The sequence below is a fragment of the Papilio machaon genome, chromosome Z (assembly GCF_912999745.1).
Source record: "Papilio machaon chromosome Z, ilPapMach1.1, whole genome shotgun sequence".
NCBI classification, from domain to species: Eukaryota; Metazoa; Arthropoda; class Insecta; order Lepidoptera; family Papilionidae; genus Papilio; species Papilio machaon.
Genome location: NC_060016.1, coordinates 1,523,543 through 1,541,071, shown reverse-complemented (window position 1 = coordinate 1,541,071; position 17,529 = coordinate 1,523,543). Strand labels below are relative to the sequence as shown.

Below are 17,529 nucleotides of genomic sequence, written 5' to 3'. Positions count from 1 at the left end.
TAGACAACAGAGTTCGGTCATAATGGCAACACTAAACATAAGATGGATGACTAGTGACTACGAAGTAGTTACAATCAGTGTTACCAACCCTACTGTTTTAACAGTAGATTTGCTGTTTTCACATTGATTTCAATGTTTTGTTTCATTCCTATTTTCTACTGTTTCAACTAGCGTTCAGCTTCACCTATTACACGGCTATGCAAAAATTTTTTAAAAACCGCTACGTAATAAAACGCAATGACGCTAGATGGCAGTATCTTCTTTAGTTGGAATTCGAAGGAATTCCTGACCACATTGTATGTGTTTGACAATCATATTTTTATCCACGTGGAAATCCCAATTTATGAATGACAGCTACATGCCTATTGTATTGCGTATTGTTTTATAGTCACAACGCCTTGAACAGTTTCTTTGAATTGCGGCGTCTATTTAAAAAAAAACAATAATTACAAAGTTTTTGATAAAATGAGTAGTGATTCATCGACTGGGAAAAGTCCTCAGAAAAATGAGTGTGAAAATATTATAATGAAGCTGAAAAATCATTTTACTTTGATTTTTGTTGTTGTGATTATGTATGTGTGTTCTAGTAACTAAAAAAATTGTTTGTTATTTAATTATATGAGCAAAATTATGAAATCTGCCTTTTTCTCTTTACCTACTGTTTTCTACTGTTTTTTGGCGAGTTGTTGTTTCTTAGTTTTTTGAGGTTGGCAACACTGAGTTACATTACATACTCATTGGATTACTCTTTGCTCATTGGTATGTGGTTTAAGTTAAATCCGTTACGCCTGCGTCGTGTTAATTTAAAAATTGATTTTGTGATCGCTTCGGTATACGTCTGTTTGTTTTACGTTAAGAATAATCTCATCTTAATTTAAAGTAGTGCCTCGTTGCTGCCAATTTTGATGTGTGTGTTTTATTAACCATGGGTATGTAAATTATTGTGAATGTGCACAAATTATATTTATAAATCTTATAGAATTAAGTTACATTTTTCTGCTCTTTTTTAACCCCGCTATGTTCTTTAAAGCCACTAAAGGGATTTAAAAAACAGAGAATTTATTCTGGGTGGAAAACCAAAGAACCTGGGTGGAAAGAATATAAAAATATACTGTTCGTAAGAAACGGGATTCTTACCACGATTAGGCTGTTTGAGCTTATTTGAGCTTAATGTGCAGTGAGAACGCGGACAGTAGTAGTGGTCGCCGAATCAGAAAGAAGGTAGACCGATACGGCTATCTTAACATTTTTACACTACCGCACAACACCAGTCAACTCGTGAACATGGCGCATGCAACTGTGCCGAAATATCGGGAGCTCGAACAGCCAAATCGTGGTAAGAATTTTCTTACGAACAGTATATTAGTAAAAACCACGAAAGTCCGAAGTTAAATATAATAATATTCTATCCTATTCATCAAAACCAATTTATGTCGGTCCGCAGCATGACATAAAGCAGGAAATTCTTGTTAACATAAATAAATTGTTGAGAAAACCATAAAATAGCGAAGGCAATTTAAATAATTCGATTCTAAATTCAAAGTAATTTGCGAACCATTTTGCCTTCTATGGACCACTGCTTGGAAACCATTGCTTTTGAGAAACCCGAAATGACACCTCACTTATCAAAATCAAGTTATTTAGGCTAAAGGCAATCATAATAGAATTTACATATGTACCCATTAATATAAAATCATACTGATACATATGCGGCAATAACTTTTCTCCTGATAAACACAACAAAAAAAAGTTAAATAACATTTCACTTAACCTTTAGAATTCAGTTTTGACCTCCTGTCTATGCTGAAGAAGGTGAAGGTGGATCTAGCAAAGAAACAACATAAGCCTGCACCGCAGTTCAGCATTTCCGAAGGGGTAAGTTATTCTACATAATTGACTTAATCATTAAAGCTAAACAACTAGTTGACAAATTTTCCTTACCTCCTATATTGGATGTATTTGATTATATTAGCTAGCTCATTACATCAGATTTTTAACAAGATAACTAAATATAAAAAAATTTGTTTAACAATAAAACTATATTAGAAACTGTCTGTTAATCTGTTCTTGTCAATAGCTATTTGCCATCATTCTAGATAGTAATGGTTTTTGCTTTCCTAGCACCTCGGGCAAGATATCTGCAGTGCCCTCTTTTTTTACCATGCTTTTGTTGATATATAGGTCAAATGCTTAGACTGCATTAACAAACCATAAAAAAGTTAATTTTTTTATAAATATGTTTGCCTTTTTTGTTTGTCACTTTTTACTCCGATTTATATGCATTTTTAGGTATCAAAAAGAACACAATTACTAAATAATTTAAGGAGAAAGTCAAGATCATTGATTTTGGATGCCAATAGGCGTTTACAAGTGCCCAATAAGGAACGTGACACGTCCAAGAAACTTGAAGAATTAGAAAAACGTAAGAAAAGGCTTTTAGAGTGGAGAAAGGAAAAAGAGAGGGAAAAAAAAGAAGCTGCAAAAAAAGCAAAGCCTTTCCTAACTGGAATTGCTAAAGCTCCATTGAGTTATGTTCCACCACCACCACTACCCAAAGTTAAAAGTAAAGAACCTGCCTTCCAGGCAAAAGCTAAGGTTATGGATAAAACAAAAAAAGATTGTAAAATTTCAAATAACAATACAAATAACATTAAAAGTAATAAACCAATTTCAACTTTGCCAAAGAAAAAAGAGTCTAACTTAGCCCCTAAGTCTAAGAAGCCTCCATCATCTAATTCGGTACAAGAATGTTCAAAGAAACCGCAAATGGTTTCCAAGACGTCAACATCACAAGCCGGTCAAAGTTATCAGTCAAAAGGTAAAGGGATTGTGAAGACCAAGAAATGCTTAGATAAGGAAATAACAAAAAAAGGTATTTTTAAGTTTTTACTTTAATACTTTTTGTTTGACATGCTGAAATATATTAGACATGTAATACATTGACAGTGTTATAATATTGGATTGTGTTGTGCTTTAATTCAAATGATTCTATGGCGGACACGTCGGAGCGATGGTCAGAGCATCGGTGACTCAGGGGTTAAGCACTTGACTTGCAATCTCCAAGTCTTGGGTTCGAATCCCGCACTGGGCATGCATGGTTGAATATGGCCTAGTCACCTCTAACTTGGGTTAGGCTCCGATCCCCTTGGAGGGATGTATATTGAGCTGATAATGCTGAATGGTGGACACACAGTTAATTGATTATATTTCATACTAGGTATCTCCAAAGAAGATGTTTCTGTCTCAAAGTTTCGAGTACAATTAGATTCAGAGGTTGATCGAATTCTCAAGATGTGTAAGTCATGGGACAGAGTCTACAAGACAACAACCCTTCCTAACTTTGCACAGGTAAATATTTTTTATCAAATCATTTTTTTAATAAACATGTACATTTTATACTAAACTATGAATTTACTTATCTATAGTTTTAGATATTTAAATTGACTTCTTGTCTTGTCCACTAACAGTTTTGCCAAGTTTTGTCTTGTGTTGTGTATGAAGACAATGGTTAAACAATGAATGTTATTATTTTGTGAAACTGTCCTTTAATCGCTGAAAAGCCATTATAGTCTCCTGTAATACTTAAAGTATTTTTGGTTTAAAAGAACATGAAAAACAAAAACTGACTGAAAATTTTATAAAGTAGTTTTTCTCTTACCAATTGTTTTCCTATAAAGTTTAGAATTCAATGTAAATGCTATTTGCAAATTATGATACAAACATGTCTGCTTTTAATAAGTCAGCGATTACAGCATTATAGAGGTTAAAAATTGTTTGGATAAAATGAGAGAAGCCAGTTATAAATATATTTTAGTTTATCATATAATATGAATGATGATGTTTGTCACAGGAGCTAGTGATGTCGGCAACGGGGCAGGGCAGGCTATTGGTGTCGCAAAAGATGAAGCAGTTCCGCTCGTTGGTGGACTCTTGCAAGCAAGGTGTGTCCGGCCCCGGGCGAGTCACGCCGCAGGACCTGCACGGCTTCTGGGACATGGTCTACATCCAGGTTGTTGTTCTTTCACATCATACTCCTGACCTCTACATAACTTGTACATGTCTCTCCAAACAATATATCTGCTTAGTGCCCTCTGCCTGCATCCCCCAACGCCCCGCTACACCTAACATTAAGTTCTGCGCAGCGACTTGTACGAAATTATGAGCCACCAAGATATTTGAAAAAAATATACTAATAAATGCCAAAATTAACGGATGAGTATTTCAGAATATGCTTGCAAAATGTCCAAAGTAATGAAATGAAATTTGGCATCTCTATGCCAAATTTCTGAAGTAGCGCATAGGCTACTTAATCATCATCAGCTCACCATACATCCTCATCGAGGAGCTACTATTAATTTTGTATTTCGCTCGGACGAAGTCACGGGCACCAGTTAACTAATAAATGAATTGTTGAACAGGTCTTAGATATAAACAAACGTTTCAAACAACTGGAACAATTGAAAGCGAACAATTGGAAGGAGAATTCAGACGAAAATAAGAAGCAGTCTAAAAAGGAAAAAACCAAAGATAATTCAAAGCCTCAAAAGAAACCAGCAGTCCAAAGCCGCATTCGTGGGTTAATTTCAAGTAAGATTATAAACTATAAACAATGTTTTCAAATAAAATCACAACATTAAACATGATTTTTTTACTGTCCTTTCCTTTTCATTGTACCAAATACATTAATAACTAAAGTACAAACAATGTCTTTGCTTTCTTTGTGTAGCAACTAAAAATTGTTGTGGGTTGTATGTGTAAATTGGTAGATTTCTTTTCACTTTGTTTTTTTTTTTTCAGAAATGAGGAAGAATAAAAATTCAACGGATATTCCAGATAATGAAGATGTAAAAAATGTTAAGACCTTTGATGCTGGGTCCGCTGTCATACATTCACCAACTAAGTCTAGCACCCTTTGGCCTAGCCCTTCTAAACATAAAAATTCACTGTTAGTTGCAGCTTCTACCTCTGAACAACCATTCAAAGGCCAGGTAAAATATTCATAATAAAGTACGATTCCGATGGTAGACATCATTATTTTGCAGTATTTATTCCAGCAGTTTGCTTTTAAAACAATGTTAAAAGTCTAAATATCAAGTTATATTTTTTTTAATTCCACTCGGACTTTGTCGCGGTGGTCAGCTAAAAAGTCCTAAAGCAATTGTATCTTGAAACAGGTTGAAGACATAAATAAATGTTCCGGACAAATGGAACAATTGAATTTGGTGGAGAATTCAAAGGAAAGTAAGACACCGTCTAAAAAGGGCAAAACCACAGATACTTTAAATTTACGAAAGAAACCTACAGTGAAAAGCCGCATTCGTGAACTAATTTTAGGTAAAATCATAAATACTGTTAACAACATTTTAAAACAAGTTATGATTAAAAAATATTTTTTGTTTTGAATTGTGTTTTACAACATTGTTCTTTTAAACAAATTTAACTTATTAATATTTTTCTATGCCCTTTCTACTTCTATTTCTTTTATTCATTATAAAAAAATATCAATAAGAAATACACCGATTAATTTTTCGCTTTCTTTTTCTAGATGATTAAATTTTTTTATAAAACAGATCCTTCATCAATAATATCCACTGTAATAACTTTTTTGTTCACTTTATTAATTTTTAAAATTTCAGAAGCGAGAAAGGCAAAGAAAATGTCAGGTAAAGAAGATAAAAATGTTGACATATTTGATGCAGCCTTGCTTAGTGTACAATCACCAACGAAGCCCAGCATTTCACGTAAAAATTCCCGGCTAGTTGCTGAATCTCCCATCAGAACACCATTCAGGGAACAGGTAAAATAGTTATATTACTTATTTTGACTGCAGTAACACTTATATAATAAATTAGCTTTTACCCGCGACTCCGTCCGCGCGGAATAAAAAATAGAAAACGGGGTAAAAATGATCCTATGTCCGTTTCCTGGTTCTAAGCTACCTCCCCATCAATTTTCAGCTAAATCAGTTCGACCGATCTTGAGTTATAACTAAGTCGTGTTTCTTTTATATCGTCGACTTTCTTTTATATCTATATATATAAAAGAAAGTCGTGTAGTATATAGATTTGTTTCTGTTTTGTGAAAAACAAAGAAAGGGACAATCTAATATATAAAATTCTCGTGTCACAGTTTTCGTCACCGTACTCCTCCGAAATGGCTTGACCGATTCTCATGAAATTTTGTGAGCATATTCAGTAGGTCTGAGAATCGGCCAAAATCTATTATTCATACCCCTATAAAGATTTTTTTAACTGCGCGCGAACGGAGTCGCGGGCGACAGCTAGTATGTATTATATTAATACAAGTATCAGGCAGTGGACATTTAGCATTACATCTACTTGTTTGATTTCACCTCGATCACTTTAAAAATTAATTAATTTTATCTTATTTGAATTAAAAAAATGCCATTTAAGAAAAGGATGGTGATTTTAAATTTATTAATCTTATAGATTGAAGAAAAATGAATAGAATAATGTTTTTATTTACTAATTCACAGAATCGTGTATCAAGAGCTATACTTCGGGCATCTCTTATCGGAAAGTCTGTAGAAAATTGATTGGAGCGTTATAAAATTTTAATATATTAACTTAAGATATAGTATTTTTATCTCACGAAACTAAGCTTATATCTACGTTAAGAATGTGTGAAGTCGTGAATAAATATGATATTTATAATCTTTATCATACTGCCTTTGTTCTTATTAAGGATCAAGACAGTATTTACTCTTCCATAGATCTTTTACTGAAATTATTTCCTTTTTATGCATATTCTCTTTTTCAAATCATTCTATTTTACACTACATAATTTTATCACATGTATTTTTTCTATATTTTTTATACAATGCACATTTACGACTTCAGCCGTGTCCCTGACAGTACTGAGATCTTTTACGCTTGCACAAATATTCAGTGTGTATGTAAACTTAAACAAGTAAAGCATTCGTCGTTTCGTGTGATAAATATACTATTTTATAATTTAATTTTGTTTTTGTAATTACTTGACTTCGTATTTTTATTATATAAAATAAGTTTATAATTATTGTGAACATATAAATTGACGTGGTATTAATATTGTACCTATAAATGTAATTTCAATTCAGTCTGATTAAAAAATAAATAAACAAGGAATAATTATGGCTTTTTATTTCATATCTGATTTATTTGACAACAATAAAAACTCTCCCCTAGCAACCCACAATGACATACATATAAACTATAATAATAAGGCAGTTATTTTGGAAATTGCATGCATAGTGAGGAGGTTCCTGTCTCTGTAGTCCTCATCACTGGTTGCTTGAATCATGGAATTCTGTAGCCGGTGGTATACTATTTTTTTTTAATATTTTATTATTTTTTTATAAAACTAGCTTTTACCCGCGACTCCGTCCGCGCGGAATAAAAAAAAAAGAAAACAGGGTAAAAATTATCTTATGTCCGTTTCCTGGTTCTAAGCTAACTGTCCACTAATTTTCAGTCAAATCGATTCAGCCGTTCTTGAGTTATAAATAGAGTAACTAACACGACTTTCTTTTATATATATAGATGTATTATATACATAATAAGGTAATAAATTAATATGAAATGTAATAATAATAAATAACTGCTTTATTTTAACTCATACACAATTATGTGGTAGCCTTGAGTTCCTGAATTAGGGCAAAGGCCTGTGTATCACGAGCCAATCCCTTCTCCCTATCATTAAATTGATTTTACATTTAGTGACAAAAGTAAAGAAACAATTATTTATAATTTTGAAAATTAAGTTGAAAAAATTAGTGTATGTATGTTTGTGAGAGTGTGAGAAAAACTTTATACATATATCAGCATATAAAACCTTTTTATAAAAGATCAATACATGTTACACTGCCCCCCTCCTAGAGATATTTCTTCCCGAAAGGTCTTCAAGTGCTACATAGGACTGCATTCAACTAATTTACAATATTCTTATGGTTCCCTGCATACGACGCTAAGCAATTAAAGTGAACTATCCTCGGTTTTCCACGCGGCGACTTTTGAATTCTGTAACAAGTATCATTAATACGCTCTAAAACTTTATAGAGTCCTGCCCATGCGTTCTGTAAGCCGACAAGCCTCTTCTACGTTGAGGATTATAGTTATAGAGTAAATCTCCGTTTGAAACATAGTCGTTTCCACAGGTGGGCACAGTTAATCGAAAAGTTAACTTCGTTAATCGTTAATTCGTTAATTAAAAAATTAACTTCGTTAATCGTTAAAGCGTTAAATTCTCGAAAATTTAACGCAAGTTAAAGTTAATCGTTAACAGTTAACCATACAAAAATTATACATACTAATTTCGCATATTTATGTGGCGAAACTTGTTTAAAATAGTAATTTGACTATACATTCTATAACACATTAGTATTAGAGACAAGTACATATGAATGCATTATAGTGTATTTCATTACGAGTGCGGAAAGCCTGTCATTGCAAAGAGTTCCCGACAAATGTCTACAAGTTGACAGTTGGAACAAGTTGTAATGACAGTTTCGCACGTGTACTAAACAACTATTTTTGATACAGTTGCGAAAAAATGAAGCAATTTAATAGAATAATAAAAACACAATAAACTCAACCAACTAAAATGTTTGAAAAATGGCGCCAACCGTAAAAGAATACAAAAGAAGATTTTTTTTTTGTTTTCTTCACCCATTCTGGGTAGGCAAAGGGAACTATGCCCAAACAGCCAAGTCTTCAGTAGATTATTTTTATTCATATGAAATGAAAATGAAATTTAATGATATTAAATAAAATGAAACCTAACCTAATTAATTAAATCTGATATTGTAACAAATTAGGAGCTTCTTTTTAGAAATATTTGAATGAATCATAAAAACTTCAATGATTTTATTTTTTGTAAAAACTTCGTGGTTGGTTTTTTCTTTTTAATGGACGTTATTTTGACAGTTGGGAAAGAGAACCCACGAGTTTTGAAAAGCTAAAGAAAAAGCACGAGTAAAAAAGTGTTTTAATACAGTTGCTCAAAAAGTGGCGTATTGCAGGGACGAAGAGCGTTCGGAATGTGGGCTATTACATACTCTTGCTTTTATATACTCGTAATGAAATATACTATTTCGAACCTTCTTTTAATATTGTCCTGTTGGTCACGTCTTTCCCGGACGCTCTGATGCATCACACTTGCACGCGAACTTCACATATATCAATTATCAACTCGTTCGTTCACCATTCGGGTCGCCGACAGTCGCCCAACATAGTTAAACAAAATGACAGCACGTCTCCAAGTTTATAATTTAACGATTAACGGACTTTTATTAACGGAAGTTGAGTTTAACGGAAGTTAACAAAAGCGTTAACACTTTTTGAAGTTAACTTAAAAGTTAATCCGTTAAGCAAAATGTTAACTTCGTTAATTAACGATTAACGGATTAACGAGTTAATGCCCAGCTCTGGTCGTTTCTTTTTTGTAAAAGATAATGACAGGGATAACGATAACATATTTTCGTACACTTCGAAGATTTTGTCGTCAGAAACCAACGGTACATTTTCGATGACTGTCAAACACTGTATCTCTCTATAAATGGTCTGGCTATACGACGTAGTATTTTGTGCGTATTTGATTTTCGGCAATTTGGCGCCGATGGTAGCAATTTGTAGCAGTGGTGCACATACGAACTAATAATTTATATACTAATTAACATCAACGGGCGCTTTCAAATTGAAATTTAGTGACAGCAGTCACTTCCAAGCAATCGCCTCATCGATTTATAAAGATTAATGCTGTTAAATATAAGCAGGCGAGCGATGCGCGCGTCCAAATGCTTGCTTCGTGTTTCACCTCCTTCATCCCCCTAAAAAACACGAAAGTCCAAGAAAGCAGCGCCTTAAAAGAAATACTTTTTATATCTAATATATAAAATTCTCGTGTCACAGTTTTCGTTCCCGTACTCCTCCGAAACGGCTTGACCGATTCTCATGAAATTTTGTGACCATATTCAGTAGGTCTGAGAATCGGCCAACATCTATTTTGAATTTTTTTTTTTAACTACGCGCGGACGGAGTCGCGGGCGACAGCTAGTTACTGTATATATGTTTAAAAGATTTCTCGTTTTTAATAAAAACAATTTTATTTTGAAACAACACTTTTTTTATTTGTGATAGTACCAATGATAATAAGTTGACAATACAGAATGTTACATTTTTACATCTTTAATGGTGTGAATAGATGGACTAACCCCAAAAAACATAAAAATCATTAATAAAAAAACATGGTGTCTTACATCTATAGTATTTCAAAAATAAATATTATAGTTCATAGTAGTTATGGGGGGATAATTAACTACCAACTTCAGTGCGGTTAATTGGTCTGTACAATATACACTAAGGGTACTTAACGACCGTGGGAGCAATGCACCGACCTCTATAAATATGGACAGGTCGATGCTTTGAAGACTTACTTCTTTTTACCATTGGTTTCTAAGACCAAAATCCCTGTACAATACAAAACGTCATCCCTCTCATTATCTATATATATAAAATAAAGTCGTGTTAGTTACACTATTTATAACTCAAGAACGGCTGAATCGATTTGACTGAAAATTGGTGGGCAGGTAGCTCAGAACCAGGAAACGGACATAGGATAATTTTTACCTCGTTTTCTATTTTTTTTTATTCCGCGCGGACGGAGTCGCGGGTAAAAGCTAGTCTTAGATAAAGGAGATATAACAATATGTTTTATACGGAGATTTAAGTCTCGGAAACTAATTAAACTCACATAGTAATGTTATTGACCATATCTATTTATTAATTCTAATCTCACCACCGATAACAACTGGCTTGTGTTTAAGCCAAAATGAGACTGAGAAATAAATAAAATAATAAAAAAACATGGTATAGCCTGTCCATATATAGAGGGTCAGTGGAGGTATATAATGTTTATATAAGATGGTCAATGCCGGGTCGACTGTCTGGTTTTGCGGACGGTGCGCCGACATTGGGAGACTCCTGCGGTGTGGCGGCTTGCTCTAAACTCTTTAGATTGTTCTCAAATTCAACCGGGTCTATGAATTTCTTTCTGGGAAACGGCGGTGGACCCAATATTGCTTTCACATCCTCAAAATTAAGAGTCTCCTTCTTTAAAAGTTCTTCAGCGAGCTGAAATAAAAGTGTATAGTGAACATTAATATATATATATACTAAGTATCATTTAGTAATCAAAGAAGGTGATAATAAAGAAATATTTACATTGATTAATTTATCTTGATTTGCCTTGAGAATGTCTTCTGTGCGATAATATGCGTTCGCGATTAACTTGCGAGCTTCGAGATCGATGAGGTTCTTTAGTTTGTTGCTGAACGGACTCTTGCCGGTGTCTTTATCAGGGAACGAGACCAAACCAACTTGCGGTGACATGCCGTAGATTCTTACCTGACGATAAAAATATCGATTAAATGATCTGAACGTATAAATGATTACAATAGCAAAATAATAGTATATTAAACCTGAGCGTAGGCTATCTTGGTAACTTTTTCGAGGTCATTTTGTGCGCCGCTCGTAACCGAGTTGAAAGTGATCGCCTCCGCCGCCCTCCCGCCCAATGCCATACACATACGGTCGAACAACTGCAATATTTATTCAAATTATTGCAATAAATCATGGTTTTTAATTTATTCTTTAAAAAGTTTATACAGTATATAAAAAATATCACTTAGGTACAATACCCTAGTTGTAGATTATGTCATAAAAAGTACACCCTATACTTTTTATCTTTTGGCATTAAAAGGACAATTGTTGTCTGTTTCCAAAAGAAAATGACAGAGACAAAAATATTACAATACAAGTGTGTCTTCAATTAAAAGCTGTAAATTAAAAAAAAATGGAATTGAAGCTAAGGGTTATACCTCTTCCTTGGTGTGCAACTTCTGATCAGAGCCGGTGTACTGAGCAAAACCTAGGGCGAGGTTTGTTCGCGGCACGATGGTAACCTTGAGCAACGCCTCAGTATGCTCAAGTAGCCAGCCAGCGAGCGCATGACCCGCCTCATGGTACGCCACCACGCGCTTCTCCGCCGGCGACATCGCGTGACTACGTTTCTCTGTACCACCTATTTAACATTACTAGATTCATACAAGAACTGTTAGGATAGAACAATATAGTACTGCTATTGTTGGAACGCATACAAATACTTTCATAAGAGGACAAAACAGTGAGAAAGAACACTAATATAGTAGACTATTGCTGTACTGTACTACTTTTTTGCTGTCGCCATTTGCCTTTAAACAAATACATTACACGCAAGGCGGAACCAATATTCTATCCTTGTAACTAGCATTAAGCTTAAAACATAATATCCGATCAGAACCAAAAGTTATAAAATCATGACTCGATATGAGATGAACTGTTGTTTGCCGACAACTTACCGACAACTTTCTCAATAGCGTGCTGCAAGTCCTGCGCGCGCACGATGTTCTGTTTGTTGGTAGCCGCACGCAATGCAGCCTCATTGCACACATTAGCTATGTCCGCACCGCTAAAGCCCGGCGTCAAATACGCCAGCCTACATACAATTACATATATATAGTTACTATCTGCAGCCCGCGACTTCGTCCGCACGGAATTTAAAATAAACTTAATAATTAACAGACTATGTTCTACATCTGTGAAAAATTTATTACAATATCTTCAAACAAACATCCATCCATCGGTAAATTTAAACATTCTCATTTACAATATTAGTAAAAGTGGAATTAATAAATAGCAGTTAACAACCTTTGCGCTATTTTACATTGTAATCTGTATCAAATTTATTTTCTGCTTTCTAATTTTTTTATCTGCTTCGTTGAGTTGTTGTAGAGTTACGAGGTGTAACACCACATTAGTATAGACTAATATAACACATAAGAAATAATAAATAAGATATCAGTTGGCCGCGACTGTATAGATATACAGTTTAAGACTTCATTAAATTCCCCATGTTAGGTGTAAATTACGATGTTAGATTCGGGACATCCTAAATTCTAGCCTTACTGTGGTATGTTAAAATAATCTCATACTTACCGCTTAAGATAATAAGGCGGCAATTCTTCCAAGACGATGCTTTTACAATGCCGCTCGAAGATTTCCTCCCGCTCTTGCAAGGTCGGTAAGTCAATCAGGATGTGTCGGTCAAAGCGGCCCGGTCTTAGCAGAGCCTGCAAATTAAATTATAGAAAAAGGCAAGTGTTAAGTGAAAGAATAATTTTTTGACTTAACGTGTGGAAGGAGAGGGGGTCAAAGTTGTACCTTGTCGAGTACGTCAGCGCGGTTTGTGGAGGCGAGCACAACAACCCCGTCACGACTGCGCATGCCGTCCATCTCAACGAGCAGCTGGTTGAGGGTCTGCTCGCTCTCGCCACCGCCAGGCCCCCACGACCCGGTGCCCGAAGACCGCGCGCGTCCCACAGCGTCCATCTCATCTATGTAGATGATGCACGGAGCCCGCGATGCAGCCTCTTTGAACAAGTCCCTGAAATACAAGTTTAGTAATCCATTTTATAATAAAAAATGTTCCCTCGAGAGAACCAATTTTAACAGAGATAAACAAAAATAGTTTAACTTCGAATATTGCCTTCGGCCATTACAAATAGGATAAAAAGGATAAAGAAAAATTACCGGACTCTAGCAGCTCCAAGACCTCCAATCATTTCAATGAACTCCGAACCATTCATGGAAAGAAAGGGCACATTGGCCTCTGTGGCCACGGCCTTGGCCAGCAATGTCTTGCCACAACCCGGTGGTCCCAGCAGCAGCGCTCCCTTGGGCACCTGTAACACACCTACATATTTAACACTGGGCCTTCACTTCACAGCGTCTTATCTTTTACTATATTTCAAATGCACTTACACTTGTATAAATACATATCCATCACCCTCACATTCTATTAGACAACAATATGTATAAAGTTTAGTTTTAAGTTAAATAAGTTCAGTAAAGCAAACATTTTTAGATTATTCCAAGCCACCGGAGATCGTTGAAATAACGAAGTGATTGTTACTATAAGTAATTTAAAGGCTACAATAAAATTGCATCTTGCTTACGTTTAATGAAGGAAGAGAGAATTAATAGACTGGATATTTCCGTCTCATCTTATTCTAACAATCACATAATTAAAAAAAAATAGTTGTACATTGTGTCCTCTTCGTTGAATTCGATTATTATTAAAAACAATTAAGCTAGTTATAAATTCAACAAACCTTGGCCCCCAGGCTCTTGTAATGTTCAGGTCTCTTGAGATAATCAACAAACTCCATAACTTCGATTTTGGCCTCCCTTAGGCCTGCCACATCTTCAAACTTCACCCCTTTGCCTTGTCCACTCATTGAATCAATCAAGGTAAATTTGGCTCGGCTTAATTGGCTCTAAGATAATATAAAAAAAAAACAAATAGTCAATATAAAATGTAGCACATAGTATTAAGTTAATTGTAATCAGCTTTTTTTTTTTTTCTAAGAAATTGACAGTTACGACAATACTAACAAACCCTCCAAGATTTATGTTCATCCTCATGTTCTTACTGGAGTAGAGTAGTGAGATGACCAGTGCCGCAATCAGCATAGTTGTAATCACTTTGCTGGCTAACCCACCATTCCTATCATATATGACTCTAACACCTACAAAAAAAAAGTATATATATATCACTTAATTATGGCTAGTACATATTTTTAAGTGTCATGAATCTTGTCATGTTATTGATTGAAGTAGATTCAGAAGAATATTGGTTTTTCGTACATATTTATCATATGAACGTAATTCATATTTGTATTCTTCATCTGAGTGCCGGAGTTACTGATGGTTTTGATGTGAAACATCTATAGGATCACTTGTAAACCGAATTGTTGGCGTGGCGACGCTTGCCGTGGCGACGGGTCGCCAAGCTATACTAAGGTATACATACATATATATATTTTATGTGTTTAGTTTAATAATATTTAATATCTTATATATATATAAAAGAAAGTTGTGTTAGTTACACTATTTATAACTCAAGAACGGCTGAATCGATTTGACTGAAAATTGGTGTGCAGGTAGCTTAGAACCAGGAAAAGGACATAGGATAATTTTTACCCCGTTTTCTTTTCTTTTTTTTTTTATTCCGCGCGGACGGAGTCGCGAGTAAAAGCTAGTTTTAAATATTATTATTATCATTATTTTCATCATTATTATAAATATCTTTATCATTACTATTATTATTTATTTAATTATAATATTTAATATTTTATGCATATCACTTGCACACACACAATGTTTCACATCTGCCAGGTGTCCCATGACGGCTCACAAGTTTTTTTCTTTTTAATTAAAAAACAATATATCACCTTCTTTAACACCCAGGCTCTTTTCAATATCTCGTAGTTTCTCCTCAAATCTGTGGATATCACCTACATTCATGTGATGTACTCGATGTGTTGCCTGTAAAAGGACTTAGTAAGATAATCTCTACATTAGATAGGTCCTAAGTGACCGATTAAAGAATTCTGAATATGATAGTTATTTGAGTATTTGTACTTACCCTCTTACCCTTTATAATAGCACCTTCATAAAGAATGATAGTGACAACTTCTATATCAGGCCTAACAATTAGTTGTTCCACTTCCCCCTTGGCCAACATATTGTACACAAATTCATTCCATGAAACATATCGAACAACCTATAACATAACAATAATCGTATCATAGGTAAAAGTTCAGCAGTGTATTTATATAGTACTAGCTGTCGCCCGCGACTCCGTTCGCGCGCAGTTAAAAAAAAATGGGGGGGGGGTATGAAAAATAGATGTTGGCCGATTCTCAGACCTACTGAATATGCTCACAAAATTTCATGAGAATCGGTCAAGCCGTTTCGGAGGAGTACGGGAACGAAAACTGTGACACGAGAATTTTATATATTAGATGATAATGATTGAAGTAAATTGAAAATGTCTTCCTACAACAAATTATACCTCATTTGGTGAAGAACTGTCGGCGGGAACCATTAGACTACTCATTATGATAAAAATGCTTGTCGCAATCATCCAAAATGCGGCTTTCATAAATAATGAGGACAATGTGGCATCATCTTGTTTCTTCTTGTCCTTTTTATTCTATAAAATAAGTAACAAAAGTAAATTTGAATAAAAAAGATTGTTAAAATGTTTAACCCACAACAAACAAGTATTGCTTAGAAATTCATCAATCTGTAGGCATCCATCTATCAATCTCTGAATTTTTTTTTTTAAATGGCTTGAAATCACATGGGTAATAAACACAATGTTTTTTTTTTTAGTATCTCACCTTGTCGTTATCAACATTTGGCTGATTGTATCTAGTTGAGCTGGTGTGTATGCTTCGAGATGGATTATTGAATAGTGCAGAGATTTGTGGCAAGTTTGACCTTCTGAACAGTGCGAGAGCAGCTTTATATTCAGCATTGAATTTTACTAATTGCTGTAAAAAATAATGGAACACTGTGCAATATACAATTTAAAGTATTGTTAGGATGTAAAGACTTGCAGGGGGTAAGGCTTGATCTTTTCTGCAAACAAAATTTTAATGTTGCCAAAGGTAAAAAATCAACTGTCTTTTGTAATACAACGTTTATGGCAAAAAATACAAATTCTGATCATATACAGTGAAGCCATCATTAGTACATTTTGACTAATATATAAGTTTGCCACATGTGAAGACTACTTTATCATATTATCTCTACCGTAGGGAAAATACTTGCAGGTACAATAATCCAAGATTAGTAAGCCAATTGAAGAACAAAATTTATACAAATAGCTCTAATCAATAGTTAACTAAAATATTTGTAACTAGGATATATAAAAGTACAAAATTAGTTAAGTAAATTGAAACATTATGAATAATAATGCTATTTATTTCTATTTAAAAAAATACCCTCATATAAAATTTCATGGCGTAATATGATGTAATAAAATATTTTTCTTACCGGATGCTTCGATTTATGTGTTAAATTATGTAATGTGGACAATGATGAGCATAACTTAGAGACACTTATGCCACAATGTTTATTTATTTGCCTTTCTAAATAGCCATTTTTCTGATTGCAACGTACGTTTAATTGTATTTTACTGGCAGTAAAGTTTGATAATCTCTTCATTGATAGCATGATGGAATTATTAAAACTAAAACTTCAGTTGTTAAGTCTTGCTTTCCAAATAATCTACTAGCAAATTACAATTTTGTTTTGAATTATATTTTGTGTTTGAGGTTACGTTACGGGTTATGAATGACATTGACATTGACAGAAGGGAGATAGAGTATTGGATTGTGACGTCACCATTCCTCAAATCTTGCTCTGAGAAAACTTTTATTTTTCTATTATCAATAAAGTATACACGCACGTTTGATAAAGTTAATTTTTAAACAAATACGAACACATAGTATTAATAATCATACAGTGACATCAAAACATTTTCTTGTTTAAAAATAAGTCAACTTCGAAAACTTTTACTATCAGGTGGTATATCAGTATTACGTACTCTTTGGTTTCCACTGATGATGTCATTTTGACAAAG

General features: G+C 34.1%; 3 protein-coding genes across 3 annotated transcripts; 2 read left to right on the top strand and 1 right to left on the bottom strand.

Annotated features, from left to right (window-relative positions):
- The first annotated feature begins 772 nt into the window (after window positions 1-772).
- Window positions 773-5,003, top strand: LOC106715908 (guanylate kinase-associated protein mars). Its single transcript, XM_045686090.1, has 7 exons — window positions 773-929; window positions 1,778-1,875; window positions 2,290-2,872; window positions 3,218-3,348; window positions 3,851-4,009; window positions 4,419-4,587; window positions 4,798-5,003. The coding sequence occupies exons 1-7, from the start codon at window positions 926-928 to the stop codon at window positions 5,001-5,003; spliced, it is 1,350 nt and encodes a 449-aa protein (XP_045542046.1). The 5' UTR covers window positions 773-925.
- Window positions 5,004-5,169: 166 nt separating this feature from the next.
- Window positions 5,170-6,564, top strand: LOC123723488. Its single transcript, XM_045686271.1, has 3 exons — window positions 5,170-5,334; window positions 5,637-5,797; window positions 6,497-6,564. The coding sequence occupies exons 1-3, from the start codon at window positions 5,205-5,207 to the stop codon at window positions 6,554-6,556; spliced, it is 351 nt and encodes a 116-aa protein (XP_045542227.1). The 5' UTR covers window positions 5,170-5,204; the 3' UTR covers window positions 6,557-6,564.
- A 4,280-nt stretch (window positions 6,565-10,844) lies between these two features.
- LOC123723445 (paraplegin-like) lies at window positions 10,845-17,267 on the bottom strand. Its single transcript, XM_045686049.1, has 15 exons — window positions 16,941-17,267; window positions 16,283-16,435; window positions 15,952-16,092; window positions 15,523-15,660; window positions 15,329-15,422; window positions 14,490-14,623; window positions 14,207-14,371; window positions 13,626-13,777; window positions 13,257-13,479; window positions 13,032-13,165; window positions 12,395-12,531; window positions 11,876-12,078; window positions 11,477-11,596; window positions 11,220-11,402; window positions 10,845-11,129 (listed from the first exon to the last, which is right to left on the bottom strand). Exons 1-15 carry the CDS (start codon window positions 17,118-17,120, stop codon window positions 10,911-10,913), a joined length of 2,376 nt encoding a protein of 791 aa, XP_045542005.1. The 5' UTR covers window positions 17,121-17,267; the 3' UTR covers window positions 10,845-10,910.
- Between the last annotated feature and the right edge of the window lie 262 nt (window positions 17,268-17,529).

Coding starts and splice junctions, on each gene's coding strand:
- LOC106715908 (XM_045686090.1), top strand. Junction 1,876..2,289: donor AGTTCAGCATTTCCGAAGGG/GTAAGTTATTCT, acceptor ATGCATTTTTAG/GTATCAAAAAGAACACAATT. Junction 3,349..3,850: donor CCCTTCCTAACTTTGCACAG/GTAAATATTTTT, acceptor TGTTTGTCACAG/GAGCTAGTGATGTCGGCAAC.
- LOC123723488 (XM_045686271.1), top strand. CDS start 5,205: ATGGAACAATTGAATTTGGTGGAGAATTCAAAGGAAAGTAAGACACCG. Junction 5,335..5,636: donor CATTCGTGAACTAATTTTAG/GTAAAATCATAA, acceptor TTAAAATTTCAG/AAGCGAGAAAGGCAAAGAAA. Junction 5,798..6,496: donor GAACACCATTCAGGGAACAG/GTAAAATAGTTA, acceptor ACTAATTCACAG/AATCGTGTATCAAGAGCTAT.
- LOC123723445 (XM_045686049.1), bottom strand. CDS start 17,120: ATGCTATCAATGAAGAGATTATCAAACTTTACTGCCAGTAAAATACAA. Junction 16,436..16,940: donor CACATAAATCGAAGCATCCG/GTAAGAAAAATA, acceptor TATTTTTTACAG/CAATTAGTAAAATTCAATGC. Junction 12,079..12,394: donor CGCTATTGAGAAAGTTGTCG/GTAAGTTGTCGG, acceptor AATGTTAAATAG/GTGGTACAGAGAAACGTAGT.